This window comes from Oncorhynchus mykiss, chromosome 19 (genome assembly GCF_057628025.1).
Source record: "Oncorhynchus mykiss isolate SJ-2025 chromosome 19, ASM5762802v1, whole genome shotgun sequence".
Classification (NCBI taxonomy): domain Eukaryota; kingdom Metazoa; phylum Chordata; class Actinopteri; order Salmoniformes; family Salmonidae; genus Oncorhynchus; species Oncorhynchus mykiss.
Window position 1 is genome coordinate 45,178,809 of NC_143040.1, and position 21,269 is coordinate 45,200,077.

A 21,269-nucleotide genomic window follows, 5' to 3' on the forward strand; every position below is an offset into this window, starting at 1 on the left:
GTTTCACCATGTAATGTACAATTCAAAATTGGACAACTTCCTTCTTGGTCTGTGTGCTTGGATATAGGGGGAAAGGGTGTATTCTTATTTATCAGGATGCCTACACCTCTGCTGTTACTACAGTAGGTGGCAGCATAGTCCTCTCCAACCCAGCTCCTCTTCAAATATTCCGTTTCTCCTTTTTTGAAGTGTAACTCTTACAGGAAAACAGAAATCTGCTAACAATCTCTTTAAATGTTCAAGAACCTTATTATTTTTTTACAATCATGATGTTTGTGCACATTCCATATAATAAGTTGGATTTTGTTAGCCTTTACTTGCGTAGAATCAAAGTTAACTTTGTCTATTCCGTCTTTCATTGAATAACCAGATAAAACATTGTTAGCCGACATGTCATATAAGGGTGGGGGACATTCCATGGATATGGATGTCCTCATAGGAATACTTAGCTACTGTATACATTACATATATAACATTACATTTATAGAACTTGTGAACATGTAGGCTGAGCAAACATTTAACAGAGAGCACACAAACAACATAATGCAAGTTCTTCTTTGTAATTTGAGACGCTATGCCTTCTTAGGGCTTTTAAGCTCCAACTCCTCTCCTAATGTACCAAAGGTCTGTGGGTTATGTCATTGTCAATACATTGGAGAAGGACTGCCGCTTAAATACTGTGGTCAGTTTGTAATATATTGTGAATTAAATTGTAGTGGCGTGTGGGGCTCTACTTGGGGAGAGTGGGTCCACCAAAAGACCGAAGTGAGATGAGTGGAGCCACCACACACACTTCAGGGAAGTGTCTGATACCCTCCCGGCTTGTCCCAATCTCCTCTCTTTTCCCACACTCCCCTCTTCTTAGACTCATTTACATGCATCCATACATTGACTTGCTTGTCGATTTGCATTGATTCACATACGACAAATACCTTATGCATCCACACACCCATTGTCGCCCGCTCACCCGCCCTCCTACCCATATTCATATTCACCCTCCCTCACATATCCATTCATATACACACACATCCCCACACCCACACCCACACATACACACTCTTACACACATACCAGTCCGTAGAATCGTTATTGACATATGCTATATTTCCCACTTTGAATTGTCTTGTCAGTGTCCATGTAGCCCATTGGCATCGGCTACTTCTATGGTTACTTCATAGAAAACAACAGTTACTTGGGGAAAGTAGAATATCGATTGTATTGGGGGGAGGGAAAATAATATTGTCACAACTTAGATAAGGTATGTAGGCATGTAGCTTACAGTGCACATTTAGCATACAGTGCATTCATTGGTTTTTCCCATTCTGTCCTCTTCTCAGAGCAGGGAACTTCCCTTTGTCCGCGGAGGTCTCCATTATGCATAATGTTCGTAGGCCTTCGACTGGAAAGGTTTCTTGCAGCTTGATTAAGGCTTCATCGGCACTTGTGAATTCCATCCTTTGCATTCCCTTCCAGACCCACAACACTGCCGGGAAGCGGAGTTGAGATTTGATCCCATTTTCATCCAGTGAATGTCTGATTCCTTATGTTTCTTTCTCAGCTTAGCAGGTCCTGGATAAATCACATGGTCTGGCCTTGAATTTGAATCTTCTTTCCCCCTTCTACCTTCAGAATGTTGACTGTGGCCTAATCGTTCCATAATTTGAAGATTACTATGCGTGGGTATCGCTGCACTGTTTTAAAAATGGATTGGTTCTAATCACCCACACTCTCCCAGTTGCTTGGGGATATGTTGATATGTTGAAGTTCAGAGGCTTGATTTAAACTTTGTTGTTTGGTTTCTGCATTCGACCACATTTCTGTCTGTACAAAACGGAGGTACTCACTCCCCATGTGTCCTATCGGTACGCACATGTGCCTCTCAGTGGTGACCACAATCAGGAGGCCAGTCATCCGAGTCTGGGCCAGACAAAGCCCTAGCTCTCTGACATCATGTGATGTGCTACCCAGAGAGAGAGAGAGAGAGAGAGAGAGAGAGAGAGAGAGAGAGGGAGCGAGGGAGCGAGGGAGAGAGAGAGAGAGAGAGAGAGAGAGAGAGAGAGAGAGAGCGAGAGAGAGAGAGAGAGAGAGAGAGAGAGAGAGAGAGAAAAAAAACCACACTTACTCCTTTGTGTTTCTGTCGTCTGGCAGTAGCAACACTGGCTGGCAGTGTAGAACTGACCCACCCTACTGCGCCAGTCTGTGTGGCTCAGTTGGTATAAGAGTAGCACCAAGGTTGTGGGTTTAATTCCTGTGGGGATCTCTTACATACACTTAAATTGACTTGCTCACTGTATTTTATGTGCCTACTAGGTGGAATATTGGCCTATATTACCATTTTAGAGCACTCATATGCCTCATTAGCAGCCCACTCCTTCATAAAACATGGAACACAGAACATAAATTACTTATAAAGGATGCATAGTAGAATGCTTGCTGGGGTGCTTGGGGAGTTAAGACATATCCTGAAATAATTTAAATATCTTTGTAATATCTTTAAAACAAGGCTAGCCTTGGGTGTAGGTGAGATGTATTTAGGTAAGGCATCTGGCATGATGGTACTCTTGATAAGCAAGAGTTAATGCTGCCATGTTTACATTTAGACCAGAGTTTTGTTATTATTGTGTAGCCTATTTTATTGTACTTATTATGTAGCCTACAGTGTATCAAGTATTTTATTTAGTACTCATCGTTAGGGTTTCTTCTGTCTATGGTTATTGATAATGTCGATGGTTACTGATATTTGTTACAGGATTCTGTAAATGTTTATTGAGGACCACAAATAATGTAAAGTGTAAATAATTTCTGTAATCATAATACATAAATTACTGTATTATGATACAGTAAACCACTGAAGCTGGAGACATATCTCCCTCACTAACTTCAAGCATCAGCTGTCAGAGCAGCTTACCGATCACTGTACCTGTACACAGCCCATTTGTAAATAGCACACCCAACTACCTCATCCCCTTATTGTTATCAATTTTTTTGCTCTATTGCACCCCAGTATCTCTACTTGCACATCATCATCTGCAAATCTAGCACTCCAGTGTTAATGCAACATTTTAATTATTTCACCACTATGGCCTTTTTATTGCCTTACCTTCCTAATCTTACTACATTTGCACACACTGTATATAGATTTTTCTATTGTGTTATTAACTGTATGTTTGTTTATCCCATGTGTAGCTCTGTGTTGTTGTTTTTGTCACACTGCTTTGCTTTATCTTGACCAGGTCCCAGTTGTAAATGAGAACTGGTTCTCAACTGGCCTACCTGGTTAAATAAAGCTGAAATATTATTTTTAAACAATGTTGTTCAAATATTTGCAATTGTCACCAAAAAAGGAAAAAGTTGCTTAACCCATGTTACAATAGCCCAAAATAATGTGACTCAATTAAGACATAACACTAGAAAACACAAACGTGATTCATTGAACATGAATTAATGTTGGCCTTCTAACTTGCATGTCGGCCTACTAATTTGTCAGCATACTAATTTACGTGCCTCTCTGCAATTATGTTCCGCACCAGGTAGGATGGATAGAGTAGACTAGTAGATACAGTGCATTCGGAAACTAATTTTATTACGTTACAGCCATATTCTAAAATGTATTAAATATTTTTTTTCCACTCATCAATCTACACACAATACCTCATAATGACAAAGGAAAAACTGTTTTTTTTAATCATTTTTGTCCAATTAAAAATACTTCAATATCACATTTACAAAAGTATTCAGAACTTTTCCTCAGTACTCTTGAAGCACCTTTGGCAGCGATTACAGCTTTCCAGACATCTTGGGTATGACGCTACAAGCTTGGCACACCTGTATTTGGGGAGTTTCTCCCATTCTTTTCTGCAGATCCTCTCAAGCTCTGTCAGGTTGGATGGGGAGCGTTGCCGCACAACTATTTTCAGGTCTCTCCAGAAATGGGGTTCAAGTCCGGGCTCTGGCTGGGCCACTCAAGGATATTCAGAGACTTGTCCGTAAGCCACTCCACGGCTTGGCTGTGTGCTTAGGGTCGTTGCCCTGTTGGAAGGTGAACCTTTGCGCCAGTCTGAGGTCCTGAGCGCTATAGAGCAGATTTTCATCAGGGATCTCTCTGTACTTTGCTCCGTTCCTCTTTCCCTCGATCCTGACTATTCTCCCAGTCCCTGACAAAACATCCTCACAGCATGATGCTGCCACCACCATGCTTCCCTGTAGGGATGATGCCAGGTTTCCTCCAGACATGACGCTTGGCATTCAGGTCAAGAGTTACATTTTGGTTTCATCAGACCAGAGAATCTTGTTTCTTGTTCTTGTTTGCCTTTTGGGAAACTCCAAGCTGGCTGTCATGTGCCTTTTACTGAGGAGTGGCTTCCATCTGGCCACTCTACCATAAAGGCCTGATTGGTGAAGTGCTGCAGAGATGGTTGTTCTTCTGGAAGCTCTGTCAGAGTGATCATCAGGTTCCTGGTCACCCCTCTGACCAAGGCCCTTCTCCCCTGATTGCTCAGTTTGGCCGGGCGTCCAGCTCTATGAAGAGTCTTGGTGGTTTCAAACTTCTTCCATTTTCGAATGATGGAGGTCACTGTGTTCTTGGGGACCTTCAATGCTGCAGAAATGCTTTGGTACCCTTCCCCAGATCTGTGCCTCGACACAATCCTGTCTCGGAGCTCTACAGACAATTCCTTTGACCTCAAGGCTTGGTTTTTGCTCTGACATGCACTGTCAATTGTGGTACCTTGTGTAGACAGGTGTGTGCCTTTCCAAATCATGTCCAATCAATTGAATTTACCACAGGTGGACTCCAATCAAGTTGTAGAAACTTCTCAAGGATGATCAATGAAACAGGATGCACCTGAGCTCAATTTGGAGTCTCATAGCAAAGGGTCTGAATGCTTATGTAAATAAGGTATTATTGTTATTTTTTATAATACATTTACAAAAACCTGTTTTTGCTTTGTCATGGAGTATTATGTGTAGACTCATGAAATAAATAAAAAAAATCATTTTTAGAATAAGGCTGTAACGTAACAAAATGTGGACATGGGGAAGGGGTCTGAATACTTTCCGAATGCACGGTACAGGCAGGCAGCCAGCATGGTGGTACCATGGGGGAGAGAGGTCGTTCGCTGCCGTGTGTCACGTGTCAAGCATCACTCACATGTAGAAGTTGCAGCTGCATGTGGGGGAGTGCGCTCTGTGGTGGGATGGAAGTGTGAGATTAGCTAATATTTTTGCAGAAAATGTTTTCGCCCCCGAGTATTTTTGGGAGTGGGAGACAACATCAAGCAAATGGAACAATATCGGAGAATGACCTATTTTCAACGCCACTAAATCTACCTTATTGTGACACACTGGACACATAAAGGTGCTTTCGGTGGCTTTTGAAGATGCCAACTGGCACAGAGCTTTAGGCTGCTTGACAAATTGTGTTATTTTGATAATAAACACATATGCTTTAGCCTCCTTAGACCTACATTCTATAATAATGGAACATTTGCAGATTGCGTAGCCTATTTTTTTTTAAATTAAACTACAACAGCATTTTCGCCAGGACACAATTCTCACAAGCGGCTTTCAGAGACACACGCGAGCTGTTCGTTCTGCTGCCTCTGTCGAGGATCTGCCCTTCCGTCATTTGAAACAGGGACGGCATCCTGACCCTTCGTTGTGTGAAACGACACTCGGGCGATTCCTGCTGTCCGAACAATCTGCGGCACGGCGCTGAGTGGGTCACTATCTGCAGGGAGAGGGAGGAGGACGAGCACGATGCCCGCTGTCCCCGCATACTGTACAGCCATGGAGCCGTTACCTGAGCAGAACTGCACCATGTCGAAAAAGAGCGTCATAGCTCAAATCTTCAAAGTTCGCAAGAGAAGACAGATGCTTTTCGTTCAAGTCTGTTTTATCTGCAGTATTTTATCTTTGACGTGGTGCATGTCCGCCCTGCTCACAAAAACAGGTGAGTAGGCTACGAGAAGAGCCGGAGAGCCGAGGCATCCCAGGGTTGCCCGGGGAGGAACGCGTATATAATTACGGGATTATATGGAACTAAAAATGAATTCAATGTTGTGATTGTGCACAGTTGACATGCACCTCGTTGGTGTACAACAAATATCTCGTAACTAATAAATATATGACACTGCTGTTTAAAATGATGTATGTGAAGGTCTTCTTGCCCGCCTCTGATCAATCCACTAGAAACTCGGCATAGGGACGCTGTAATAATACACATGGTTCGGGATGGTGATTGGTATTTGTGGCGTGCGTGTTTTCTTACATTCTCAAAAAAAATAAAAAAAGATGTAGGCGGAACGAGATTACAGCGCTCAGGATTTCAACTGGCCAGGCAGGCAGGCAGGCAGTACACATGTCTATTCTGTTTGGAGAATTTGTTTACTCCACCTGCATCTGGAAAACTCAGATATAGGCAGACAAATAAGGGACGTATAGGCTATAGCCTATATATGGCCTGGCTGACTCACGTGAATAGGTAATCGCAGGGTATGTATGCGTGTATGCGCATGTGTGTGTGTGAGTGTTTCGTATGTTCGTGCATGAAGTTTACGGTATGTGCCGCAGTATAGGCCTATGCAAAACGTAGGCAATATGTTCTGGAATATAATGTGAGTCACAGGTCATTCTCAATCACTCATGATTTACACCAAATATCCACTTATTTAAGACGCCCAAAACATGTTTGTTTTCGTTTTCTATTGATTTCTTGGACATGTTGCTGTCTCTGTCGCGGTGGCCTAGGGGAGTTGTTGGGGGGCGCTGGAGGTAGACAGTGTTGCGCGCCGGCTGCGTGGTTTTGTGGACAACCACGTCGGTTTCAACCAGTACAGACAAAAAATGACCTCGCTGTATTAATTGAACTGTACTACATCTCTCTCTGAAGACTGAAGAGACAGAGAACAACAGCCTACGTCAATATCACAAAACCTGTTCATTTTTTTGTACAGCACATGACTGTACGTTTACCAATTTGGTGCCATAAATGATGTGTAAGAGCTGAACAAAAATGACCCATTAAACCTAAATCTATACTTTTATGCACCAGGACACAAAATATATGAACTATGACCAGTCATTGAATTATTGTTTCAGGAGAGGTCACTCAGCTGTCAAAGTGTTACTCTGTTGGTCTTGATCCCTGAGGAAGTTGTTACATCAATGTTACAAAATTATGTAAACAATTGAAAGATAGGGGGAGAGGAGAACGGTCAAGACTGGGGTTTGAATCAGCTATTTATTACAGGACAAGCCAAATAAATAGTTTTCTACCTCCAATATGGAGGAATCACATGTAAACTGGCAATTAGCACCTGGCAACTCCGGACTGCACAAAAAGTACGAGGGCATGTATTTCTGAAACTGTTCATATTTGATGCTGGCTTGCCTTTGATATGAATTATCCCTCACTTCTCCAGACCAGATTAGTTCACAACTGGTATGTGGAGCTTTAATGAACCACACACATACAGTGGACTGAAATATATTAATCTCTGTAATTTTCTCTACACACACATACACTGGACTTCTGAGTCCTGAAATATGTTAATCTCTGTAACTTTCTCTACACACACACACACACACACACACACACACACACACGCAATAAGTCCCAGGACTGTTTGGTAAATTCTCCCCTAGGCTACCATTTCAGTTTACCCACTTGCCTTAGGGCTCAGCTCTCTGTATCATAAGACCTGTTTATATCATGCCATTAAAGATGCCTATGTAGTCTGTTGTCCCTGTTTGAACATACCACTCTTTTTTTTCAATCGCTTTGGTGTTATTTTCACAAGTATCTGGTGAATTCTCCAAACTCCAAACTGGTAACACTTATAATGCAGCAAGGCTGACATTCAAAACCTTTCGTTGTGCATTCGTGTTGTTTGGAGACATCTTTCACCACACAATCATTGATCACAAATATAAGTTTACTGTGAAATACCATGAGAACATAGATTTTTTTTAACAGAATGATATTTTAACAACCAGTTAATCCAATAGCCATGCAAGATACATGTTTCAAAATTGTCCTTTGAATGTAATATGTTACATTACTGTAAATTACAGCACATTACACTGTTTTCACATGAAGGCAATACCCTTACAATTCTCAGCAACATTTACAGAACATGTCATTTCCATAATTTCTGTGTGATCAAAGGTGTAATCATTGAAGTCATCTTTCACAATCATTGATGCAAAAACAGAAATGTATTAACTAGATATTACAACAGAGGTGTACTGTAATCAAATTAAACCCATTCAATTAAAGAAAAATGATGTTTAGCAGGCACAAGTTTCCATCAAGCCTGTCTTGAACATTTGACCATTGGTTCTCATTGACATCGCAGTAAATATCCTCATTGTTCATGCACCTAGTGAAAAAGATTTTGGAACGGTGAATTCAAGCCTGACGTAAAGTAGGTCTGGATTGATGTCCTTACATGGCCTGAAGGAAGGTGACATGCTCATGGCGATGGCAATGGTACACCTTCGACCTGTATTGTAGTCATGTATTGTATTCGACAGTATTGTATTGCCGTGGTCCTGTGTGGCTCAGGTAGTAAGAGCATGGCACAAGCAACACCAGAGTTGAGGGTTTGATTCGCACTGGGGTCACATACCAAGATGTATGGACACACTGTCCATACACACACTGTCACTTTGGATATATTACAGTACTGCATTGGCAAATGTAATTTTAGTAAAGCAGTGTGAACCTCCCCCATCAAAAAGGAACATCATTTTGGATACATGTTTACTGTGTAGGGGACGCATTTGTTACACACAGTACATATCTGATCCAATTCTTTCAAAAATACTGTGAAGTAAAATCTAAATAGTTATCATCATAATAGTACATTACAGTATATGTCATACTTTATATGTTTATACTTTACAAACATACATTAGGGCCTAGTTCTCAAAATCTGTTGAAGACAAAACCCGTTCCAAATCTACAGGTTTACCAAACGGTTAAGTGATTATCGAATAACAGCAGTCGGATTACGGAATAGTCAAATGTATTTTAACAAATGAGAAGACAATCGTATCAAAAGTCATGTGAGTATTGGATTGTGAAAAGCAATTACTTTATATGAACATGTATTGCAATGTGAAACATGTATTTTTTTAGATAAAACACTAAGTGTGGTGAAAAAGTGAATTGTGTGTTATACTTAGTCAATTGAAAATGTACTTAAGAGGTTTGAAACAACTGTGAAAATGTGAAAATTCACCATATACTTGTGAAAATGGCACCAAAGCTTTTGAAAAAAACTTTTAACAGGGCATTATCAATTTGAACATCATCTCTTTGGATAAAACATGTCGCAGAGTTCCCTAATTGTATTAGAATAACAAGGATCTTAAGGGGTTATAACAAACATGATATCACACGTAAAAGGATGTAAAATGCGTCACCACAGACGAGCAACTGTTAGGGCTGGAGATAGCACTGTCTGGTCTGTTATAATCAGGCTTTTTTTACTTACAAATGAGTCGCATTATATTCAGTCACATCCGTCTATATACATGTTGATAGGTCTATTAAACCACAATAAAATAAATATTATAGACTGCCACCCATATAGCATTGGTTAGTCCTAACTACATTCCAGGCTTTTGACTTCCTGGTCAGACCTAGATTCATTTCCAAGGCTTCTCCCAGTGGAGAGTGGCTGCACCTGAGACGGTCGCTGTCCGCTCTCATGTGGTGCTGAACTTCCAAATTTCGATTCCATCACTGTCTTGCTTCAATGGTGCTGAATATCCGGCCGACGCTTGTATTTCTGTGACAGAGTCACCACATGCAAAGACAAATGGCAGCTATATCCGATATGGCTCTGGTCAAAAGTAGTGCACTATCAGCCCTGGTCAAAAGTAGTTCGCTATATAAGGATTTGAGATGCAAAGCCCAGTGTTTCAATGCATGTTCACTGTCTGTTTCTTTGCTGATGTACTGTTTTATCCAAGCAATATACATTTTGATGTGGAGTGAATGCCGGAGTGGCGGTAATACAGTCACAGCAACAGCCCTACGTTTCTATTCAAGTGTCTAATTGTCCTTTTATCCACTGTGCTTCTTTAACGTTTTTCTTTATACGCACATGTGTACAGATGATGCAATGTGTTATACACTGAGTGTACAAAACATCAAGAACACCCGCTCTTTCCGTGACATAGGTTGACCAGGTGAATCCAGGTGAAAGCTATGAACCCTTATTGAGGTCACTTGTTAAATCCACTTCAAATCAGTGAAGATGAAGCAGAGGAGACAGGTTCAAGAAGGATGTTTTTTTTTAGCCTTGAGACAATTGAAACATGGATTGTGTATGCGTGCCATTCAGAGAGTAAATGGGCAAGACTACAGATGTAAGTGTCCCTGTGGAACGCTTTTGACACCATGCGGAGTCCATGCCACGATGGGGGGGGGGCTACTCCGTGTTTGACCATTATTGTTTTTAGTGCCTTAAAACTCAATTTGAGTGGTCCACAATGTGGTTGAAAGAAAATCTGTATTTTGTATTATTGTATCATTGTGGAGTGACACTTAAATAAATGTTCCTAACTCTTTTCTAACTCGAACATAGGACATGGTCTGGTCCTGGAGCAGGGGCTGGTTGACACAACAAACCGTCTGGGACGCAGGCTGATGGCCGTGGACGGAGACAATGACACACTGGATAAGAACTGCACAGAGCCAGGTAGGTAGTGAATCCTAAACATGTACCCTAAACCTGTACCCTACCCCCACCTTAAACCTACACATAGCTAGGTACTGTAGGTAGTGTACCCTATAACCGGTACCTTAAACCTGTAACCTTACCCTCCACCCTAAACCTGCACAGAGCCAGGTAGGGTTGTATTGTATCCTAATCAGGCCTAGAGACATGTTGTACCCATTATACAGTATTTTTCCCTGAACCTGTCCAGCCAGCCAGCTCCTGCAGCTTGGGAAGACTTAATAGGAAAGCTGTTCACAGTGTGTTATACAATGGCACAGCCTACATGCTTCCTACAGCCTACACATGCTCTGAGTCAGTCAGAGACAGAACAGCTGGGGTGAGATGGGAAGGGATTGGTTGCCTTGGATGTTTCACTATATCTACTAGCTCTCTAGTTATTATATTTGTTCTTTATAAGAGCAGCAGTTTTTCCTACTGTAATTTCTGCAGATGAGATTTGCAAATGAGGGCAACCTTGGTGTCCAGGTGGGTGGGTGCAGCCTCCAGCTGGATGACGAATGAGATGAGTTGGTGTTGGAGGCACAGGAACGAACTGTAAAGGTCCACTATGTGGGCGAGAGAGAGCGCGCGCGCGAGAGAGAGAGAGAGAAAGAGAGAGAGAAAGAGAGAGAGAAAGAGAGCAGAGAACTGAAACCTGACAGCATGCAAACCCAACATTATGAGCATAACAAATAATAATATCATGGCAGCACTGACTGTGGCATCATGAAATCTTTCCTATTTTCAGTGAAGAGTGTTCTACTGCTGGCTTCTTTGGGGGGCGGGCGGGGGGGGGGGGGGTATTGATTTATCATAGTTTTTTGTTGTTGACACACTTATGTGTTGATATTGATTCTATACACAACCTTCAGCATCAGTACAGCCCCCAGAATGGTGCTGATAGTCAGCTTCCTGATAGGACCTTGGATGTGCTGTCTATTAATAGAAGTGGATGTGCTATTTTTACACCACGATACAGTGGTGAACTGATGTACAGTTTCGACTGACCAACTGCTTCTCACAATAGCAGGGACAACCACACACCTTAGAGGACCCCGAAACCCACACATTGTATTTCTCTGTTTATTTGAAAGGCTGATGTTCAAATGGGATAACATGCTTCTTAATCCTTCCAGTCATCATTAACCGAAAAAGCAAGTTGTATTTTAGCTGCTCAAATCTGTTCCCACTGCGTAGCCTGTTGACACACACATTGTCATCCTTTGTGTTTTGAACAGCAGGAAACACATTTTTTTACTTTACCTTTATTTAACTAGGCAAGTCAGTTAATTAAGAACAAATTCTTATTTACAATGACAGCCGAGGAACAGTGGGTTAACTGCCTTGTTCAGGTGCAGAACGACAGATTTTTACCTGCTTTAGGATTTGATCTTGCAACCTTTTGGTTACTTGCCCAACGCTCTAACCACTAGGCTACCTGCCGCCCATATGGTTATGCAGCAGAGGAATTGCAAACATCAAGGCAGAGCACCTAAGCCCTGACTGCTGAGTGAACTCACTGGAAATAGTGAATAGAGTAAAACACATAATAGAATAGAGTAAAACACATCTGGTCAGTTCAGTTGATGAAGCAGATACATTCAGAATGCCTCATACTGCAGTAGTTTGCGCTGCTGTCACAGTGTTCCCTCCCTCCTAGCTTTCCCTCTTATGTCCATAGTTTTCCCCCATCCCATAGTTCAACCTTGCCTCACTCATAGTTGGCCCCAACTCCTCTCGACTTTAGTGCTGACAAGCAGAGTCTTTGTGAGAGTAACGCACGCGCACACACACGCAGCTGTCAGACAGTCTGGATCAGCAGTGAACTGTGTGGCCTTGTCAGGACCCAGCAAAGAGCTTCTCCACTGATAGCTCTCAGCAAATCTGAGTGTGTGTGTGACACATGGACCGGTATGTATGTCTATGGTATGTGCCAGTGTGGTGGTGAGGTCTGTAGTGTACCGTACAGCATGAGGGCGGGGAGGCAAAGAGAGAGGAGAAAGAAAGAAAAAAGGGAGAGATGGAGAGAGAGAGAGAGAAAGTGGGAGATAGTGGGTGTGGAAGGGAGAAAGAGGAAGGGAGAGACAGATAGAGGGAGAAAGAGAGAGGGAGCTGAAGGCAGCTGACTGAGCTGAAGGTCAACTAGAGGTCATTGTAGCTATCACAGTGCTAGTTTGGAGACTGTTAGAAGTGTGTGAAATCCCTCTTGGGTTTTTGAGTGGTTTTGACTGGTAGCGTCTCCATCCAATACAATAGTCTACTGTATATACTGTGATGACTCTAGTAGATATGAAAAATATCTTCTTCAACCTTCTTAATGTAATTCAAATGCCACACTTAGTAAATATTTAATTACAATAACTAGGTGGTCATAATGTGCAGTATGAATCTTGAGGCAACTGCTAAACATTAATTGCCCTAATTTCGAATCAACATCAAAGAATTCCCTTGCTACAGTAAGAAGGAGGGGAAGCATCACAGACTATCATATACTGTAAACACAAATAAGATAAATAGTTCTCTTCGGTCATCGGTTATCGTCAGGTTATCGTCATGTTATCGTCATGGCCGTGTATTTCCCCCCTCAAGCCGACGGCTCTCAAGGAACTACACTGGACTTTGTGCAAACTAGAAAGAGCATATCCTGATGGAGCATTTATTGTAGCTTGGGACTTTAACGTTTTCACACATACCAACACATCAGTGTGATCATTCTACAGTGGTCCCTGTAGCGTACGATCACTATCACATGATAGTTTCCGGATTTGACCATATTAATGACCTTAGTCTCGTATTTCTGTGTGTTATTACATTATAATTAAGTCTATGATTTGATAGAGCAGTCTGACTGAGCGGTGGTAGGCAGCAGTAGGCTCGTAAGCATTCATTCAAACAGCACTTTCGTGCTTTTGCCAGCAGCTCTTCAATGTGCTTCAAGCATTGCACTGTTATAACTTCAAGCCTATCAACTCCCGAGATTAGGTTGACAATACTAAAGTACCCTATAGAACATCCAATAGTCAAAAGGTATAACTACAACCTAAAACTTCTTACCTGGGAATATTGAAGACTCATGTTAAAAGGAACCACCAGCTTTCATATGTTCTAACTTAAACGTTAGCTTTTTTACATGGCACATATTGCACTTTTACTTTCTTCTCCAACACTTTGTTTTTGAATTATTTAAACCAAATTGAACATGTTTCATTATTTATTTGAGACTAAATAGATTTTATTGATGTATTATATATTAAGTTAAAATAAGTGTTCATTCAGTATTGTTGTAATTGTCATTATTACAAAAATAAATGTAAAAATTGGCCGATTAATCGGAATCTGCTTTTTTGGGTCCTCCAATAATCGTTATTGGTATAGAAAAATCATAATCGGTCGACCTCTAGTTTATAGTATACATGTTGAAGGGGGTGTGTCGTCTACAAATCGTTCACATCCCACCATTCACTTCCGGAAGTTCCCGAAAAATGGGTGAACCCTTATTCACCTCATTTTGATATAACATCTTTGGTCCGACAGACGATTACATGAAACCCGGTAGACATTGTATGTCAGCAAACATGGCTCCACACATTAGCTTAGCGCATCATAATCAGTACAACCTTCAAAAAAGTATTTTACACACATAATATATGCCCATTAAAATCTATGCAAGAATCGGAATGCATGTTTTGTCACCAGTACTTAAAAACATGTGAATAAAGCAGTAAATATCTAAATAATTACCACACAAAACATTTTCTAATAGGGATTTATTGATACAAGTGGCGCGTGCCGGCAGTCAATTACGTAACCTCTCACTCACACTCTGAGCCATTCAGTGTTGTTGTTTATGTATGTAGCTAGTGAGATAAGCTGTAGCATTAGCAATGTCTTTCAAAAGGAGACAACTCACAAATGCGGAAATTCTGGAGATTTCTTTTACATTCTGACTATGAGTCTGAGTATGAAAGTCAGGAATCGGATTCTGACAGTGACAGTGACAGTGGGGAGCTACCCCCCAACCTTATAGCCATTGAGAACCCTGAATCTGAGGATCCCTTGTCCACTGGAGGTCCCTTTGAAGATGCTGGTGGTGAAGGAGGCAGACTGACAGTGGAAGGCCGCCACCCCTCCTGGCCATGCTGTTTGCTTTGATGAGTCCCAGTCTGGAGTGCAAATCCCCTTGCCATTTCCATCTGAGGCAGAGTGCTTCAAGTTGTTTCTGACAGAGGAGCTGGTGGGAGACATAGTAGGAGATCAATCACTATGCCTTGGAGCTACAGGAGAAGAGAGAGCCAGGAGTGGGGGGGAAACTCGCTAAATGGGTGACAACCACAATTAGTCAAATGTATACCTTCCTGGTGAATGTCCTTCTTATGGGAATAGTAAAGAAGACCTCCCAAAGAGAATACTGGAGCACAGATCCTATGTTTGCAACTCCCTCTTTGCCAACCTCTTTTCCTAAGACCGCTTCCTAGTTCTGCTGTGATGCATTTAGTCAACAATGCAACTGCAACCTAAATGACCCGTTATACAAAATAAGAAATGTTCTTATCAGCCTGACATCAGCATTTGGTCGGGTCTTTGTGCCATACAAGGACCTATGCATTGATGAGTCCCTGATGTTATGGAAAGGTAGGTTCTTTGTCATGTGCGACGTGAAGACAGGATTTGTCCAGGACATTATAGTTTACACAGGGTCCACCACTGACATCCAACATTATGAGGGGCTTGGGGTGTCCAGGTCTGGGTGATGACCATGCTGGCTCCTCATCTCGGCAAGGGACACGCCTTGTACGTGGACAATTCGTACAGCAGTCCCACACTCTTCCAGCATCTGCTCTCCAACAGCACAGGGGCCTGTGGCACAGTCAGGTCGAACAGGAAGGGGATGCCGGCATTCGGAGGCAGGAAGATGCAGAGGGGGAGGTGGAGTTCCAGGAGAACTGGTAACGGCTGGCAGTAAAGTGACATGACAAACGAGACATCCGTGTCCTGTTCACTGTCCATAGAGTAACCAGGTCGGCCACAGGGAAGGTGGACCACCTGACGGGAGAGAGAAAGATCAAACCAGACTGTCTGCTTGACTATAACCTCAAAATTGGGGCAGTGGATAAGGCTGCGGCAGTGGATGATACACAGCTTTGTAGAATGTACTCGGAAAAGGACCAAGTGGTATAAGAAGATATTTTTACATCTGATCGACACTGCTGCCCTCGATGGCCGACATGGTTGTGATGGTGTGATGATTACTGAACAAGGTATTTTTGTAATTGGACGTACAGTTCATATACAAATCACATACAAGACCTGCTGGAGTAGTGCCTCAGCGACCTGGAGAGCAGTAGGGAGACCAGAGAGAGAGATAAAACGAAAGATTTTGAGATTCTTGCCCAAAGTCCATCACGCTATTGACTGTGCCCAAATTGGGGTTGGGGCCGATTGTGGCTAAAAACCCTTTATCAATTGGAATCTTGAACGTGGAAAGGGGAAAAAGTATTATTATTAGTTTTCACAAGCGTAGCAGGATGGGCTATTAGCTGAACAATAGACTATTCAACCTTTACTAAAGACTTGTCTAATTGCCGCGCTACGTGTGACCCCCCCTCCCCTACCCAACTTGAGCTAGGTGTGAACCACCCCCCCCCCCCAACTTGCCACAAATCATTTTCAGGACTATCTAGTAAAAGCAGTGGAGATGCGCAATAGGTTTCTAGGAAGAGGCTATTCTCCACAATGTGTGGATGAAGCTCTTAATTTGGCATTGGGGGAAACACGAGACGAACTGCTACAAAAAAGACCCACTAAAGCTAAAGAACATTCTGTAATGTTCCCAACCACGTATACTTTGAACTCGCGGAAAGTGGGAGATGTGGTCAAGAAACACTGGCATGTTTTATTTACGCGATAAATTTGTCCATAGCAACTGCCAGCCACAAAAGAAAATCAGCCAGGCTCTTTTACACCCTCTTCCAAATGGTAGCTATAAATGCAGAGGTTGCGCACAGTGCAACAATATGATGTGTTTGAATATTTCTGCCACCCACACGCAGGAAAACGGTTCCAAATAAATGACATTATTACGTGCTCCACTACCCATGTTATCTACATTATTAAATGTCCATGTGGGCTGTGCTATGTGGGTAAAACCTCTCATTATCTCAAACAGAGAATCAGTGAACATAACGTTCAATTAGGAGAAAGGACAGGGATTATCCAGTCGCAGTACATTTTAATGATCTAAAACATGACATTTCTACCTTTTAGATTTTGTGGAATAGAGAAAGTTCAGATATCAGACAGGGGAGGTGATATTAATAATACTCTTGAGTAAAAGAGAATGTTTTGGGATTTTCACCCTCCAGACATGATTTCCTAAAGGCCTTAATGATGAAATGCCTATGTATGTTATGTTGTAAATTTGAACATGAATTATGCTCCTACTTCAGATTACTCTGACATTTTTCTTACACTGTACCCAATGATTTATGAAAATTTGCTTGGTAGGTCGATGTCCTCATTGTGGTTTTACAGACGAGTTTAATATGTTTTATGTACACACTATTTGAATATTTATGCATTAATGCATATTGTTATATTTGGTAGCACTTATTTGTTTTTCCCTTCGCCTCCATGTGGGTGTGGCTAGGTCTACATAAGGGTTAGCAAAACTCCCAAAAGCTCTGAGGAAGGCTTTGAGGCCGATACGTAAAGCTTATTAAAGATCAGTGATACGATCAAGAGCAGTGTGCGGATTCCTTCTTCTTTTTTCTTATCTTACCCAGGTGTTGCCATGCACCTGCAAAAAAAGATAGCTCAGATGTGCGAGTGTCACAGATCCCTCCGGAACTTTCATCAAGCACACCTGTCCCCTATTCCCACTGATAGTATTTATGTGCCCTTTGGTTTCCATGGTCTTGTCGATTATTGTTACAGTGTCAGTTGGTGCGTGTGAGTACCTGTGCTGTATGTTTTGGGCTTCCGTGCCCTTGTGGATTGCACAGATGATTACGGGTCTCGTCCCATGTGATAATCATTGTGCGCGTGTGTTATTTATTCAAGGTACTCCTCGCTCTTTTGTTTGGGTTTCAACCCTGTGTTTTTGTTACGTGTTTGTTTGGTCTTTGTCCCCGTGCCTTTACACAGCATGCCGTAATTTGAGCTGAATAAAAAACCCTATTACACATTCCTGCGCCTGTCTCCCGAATCTCTTCATACCAACGTGACAGCAAGGGCCTTTTTGAATTTTGAATTTGACTTTACAAACAACAAGAAGGCTTAATTGGAGTCTATTTCTTCGAAGCCTCAAACTATATCACATAACTTAACTGGCTGAGGTAGGCTATAAGGCTTAACAACCTAATAGAAGTATGATTTTTTAAATTAGGCCTACTTACAGTTGCAACTGGTCAAAAATGTAGCATCCTACATAAAACAAGAATTTCAAGAAAAAAAGTCTGCACATTCGAACTAAAACAATGTAAATAAAAAGAATGCGCACATTTGTAATTCCCAAACTCTAAAAGTAATTGGAAAGGTAGATACAAATGTGTGACATTGTGGTTACAATAAAGAATGTAGCCCGTCATGCAAATGTTTCCTATTAGCAGGACAATGGACTTTTTATAGCCCGGCTACTGTTGTGAAAATCGCTCAACTTGCAATGTATTCGATGCTTAAGTACTCTCAAGTGTCACATTTCTAACTCAAAACAGTATTTCTTCATAAACTTCTTTATGCTTTCCTTAATCTTCTTCCTTTTTTTCTGTAGCAATTTTGAGTAAATTGCTCAAGGGCCAAGGTTGATTCGCCTGGGCCTGCAGGATGCAAAGTTTTTTGTTTGTCAGACGAATCTTTGGGTCGAAACTACAGAACAGTACAAAACAAGCGAACACACATGGTTAATGTTCTGAGAATGTAAAAAAAAAATGTTTTTTTTTATATATATATATATATATATATATATATATATATATATATATATATATATATATATATATACAGTGCCTTGCGAAAGTATTCGGCCCCCTTGAACTTTGCGACCTTTTGCCACATTTCAGGCTTCAAACATAAAGATATAAAACTGTATTTTTTTGTGAAGAATCAACAACAAGTGGGACACAATCATGAAGTGGAACGACATTTATTGGATATTTCAAACTTTTTTAACAAATCAAAAACTGAAAAATTGGGCGTGCAAAATTATTCAGCCCCCTTAAGTTAATACTTTTTAGCGCCACCTTTTGCTGCGATTACAGCTGTAAGTCGCTTGGGGTACGTCTCTATCAGTTTTGCACATCGAGAGACTGACATTTTTTCCCATTCCTCCTTGCAAAACAGCTCGAGCTCAGTGAGGTTGGATGGAGAGCATTTGTGAACAGCAGTTTTCAGTTCTTTCCACAGATTCTCGATTGGATTCAGGTCTGGACTTTGACTTGGCCATTTTAACACCTGGATATGTTTATTTTTGAACCATTCCATTGTAGATTTTGCTTTATGTTTTGGATCATTGTCTTGTTGGAAGACAAATCTCCTTCCCAGTCTCAGGTCTTTTGCAGACTCCATCAGGTTTTCTTCCAGAATGGTCCTGTATTTGGCTCCATCCATCTTCCCATCAATTTTAACCACAATCCCTGTCCCTGTTGAAGAAAAGCAGGCCCAAACCATGATGCTGCCACCACCATGTTTGACAGTGGGGATGGTGTGTTCAGCTGTGTTGCTTTTACGCCAAACATAACGTTTTGCATTGTTGCCAAAAAGTTCAATTTTGGTTTGGCTCCCAGGTGGCTTGTGGCAAACTTTAAACAACACTTTTTATGGATATCTTTAAGAAATGTCTTTCTTCTTGCCACTCTTCCATAAAGGCCAGATTTGTGCAATATACGACTGATTGTTGTCCTATGGACAGAGTCTCCCACCTCAGCTGTAGATCTCTGCAGTTCATCCAGAGTGATCAAGGGCCTCTTGTCTGCATCTCTGATCAGTCTTCTCCTTGTATGAGCTGAAAGTTTAGAGGGACGGCCAGGTCTTGGTAGATTTGCAGTGGTCTGATACTCCTTCCATTTCAATATTATCGCTTGCACAGTGCTCCTTGGGATGTTTAAAGCTTGGGAAATCTTTTTGTATCCAAATCCGGCTTTAAACTTCTTCACAACTGTATCTCGGACCTGCCTGGTGTGTTCCTTGTTCTTCATGATGCTCTCTGCGCTTTTAACGGACCTCTGAGACTATCACAGTGCAGGTGCATTTATACGGAGACTTGATTACACACAGGTGGATTGTATTTATCATCATTAGTCATTTAGGTCAACATTGGATCATTCAGAGATCCTCACTGAACTTCTGGAGAGAGTTTGCTGCACTGAAAGTAAAGGGGCTGAATAATTTTGCACGCCCAATTTTTCAGTTTTTGATTTGTTAAAAAAGTTTGAAATATCCAATAAATGTCGTTCCACTTCATGATTGTGTCCCACTTGTTGTTGATTCTTCACAAAAAAATACAGTTTTATATCTTTATGTTTGAAGCCTGAAATGTGGCAAAAGGTCGCAAAGTTCAAGGGGGCCGAATACTTTCGCATGGTACTGTATATATATATATATACTGTACATCCATGCCTGCCACACCTGTGAGCTCTAGAACTCCACCTCTGACAGGCAGAGTCAACATATGTGGCGGGTTCGTCAGGTTTTTGGTTCACCCCCCAGCTGTGGGGCTCAGCTTCCTGCAGGGCAGACGGAGCGAGAGGTTCCTGGTGGAAAGCCAGATGTGGTCACCAGGATGGAACACGGGAGCCTCACTGCGGTGGCATTCCACACCTCGGAACCACTCATCAACTGCAGGGGCCTCAGTCTGGCTCAGAGTCCACGGAGCCAGGGCCGGCTGATATCCCAGGATGCACTGGATGGGAATCAGCCCGGTGGATAGACTGACAAAGTGAGTTCTGGGCGTATTCACTGAGGGAAGGAACCAGGCCCACTCCCCAGGTGGGTCCTGGCAGTGACTCTTTAGGAACCTCCTCAGCTCCTGGTTGGTCCTCTCCACCCGCCTGTTAGACTGAGGCCGGTACCCGGATGTGAGGGCGACCGTGGCCCCCAGCTTCTCCGTAAAGGCTTTCCAGACCCGTGACAAGAATTGGGGACGACGGTCGTAAACGATGTCCTCTGGAAGGCCATAGTGCTAGAAGACCTGCTGGAGTAGTGTCTCAGCGACCTGGAGAGCAGTAGGGAGACCAGAGAGAGAGATAAAACGAAAGATTTTGAGAATCTGTCAACAACCAGAATGGTGGTAAAACCATCAGAAAGGGGGAGATCCATTACAAAGTCTATGGGCAGATGTGACCAAGGCTACTAAGGCACGGGAAGGGGAAGTAGTTTACCTGCTGGAGTGTGCAGGGGAGATTTTAATTGAGTATATACACCAAACATGAGTTGACATAGTGGGCGACGTCCTGCGCCAAGGTGGGCCACCTGTATTTATCGCAGAGGGATTGGATGGTGCGGGAGATACCTGGGTGTCCAGCAGCAAGGGATGTGTGTGCC

General features: G+C 42.2%; 1 protein-coding gene across 3 annotated transcripts in view; it reads left to right on the plus strand.

Annotated features, from left to right (window-relative positions):
- The first annotated feature begins 5,063 nt into the window (after window positions 1-5,063).
- LOC110497740 (sodium/potassium/calcium exchanger 4) overlaps window positions 5,064-21,269 on the plus strand; it is a 59,672-nt gene continuing 43,466 nt past the window's right edge. For 2 of the 3 annotated variants that reach the window (XM_036954716.2, XM_036954717.2), the window contains exons 1-2: window positions 5,144-5,950; window positions 10,599-10,712. In XM_036954716.2, the coding sequence (XP_036810611.2) occupies window positions 5,758-5,950; window positions 10,599-10,712 (307 nt within the window). In that variant the 5' untranslated portion in view covers window positions 5,144-5,757. Of the gene's footprint in view, window positions 5,951-10,598; window positions 10,713-21,269 lie in introns of all 3 variants that reach the window. The other variant, XM_021574066.3, reaches the window with a different exon arrangement.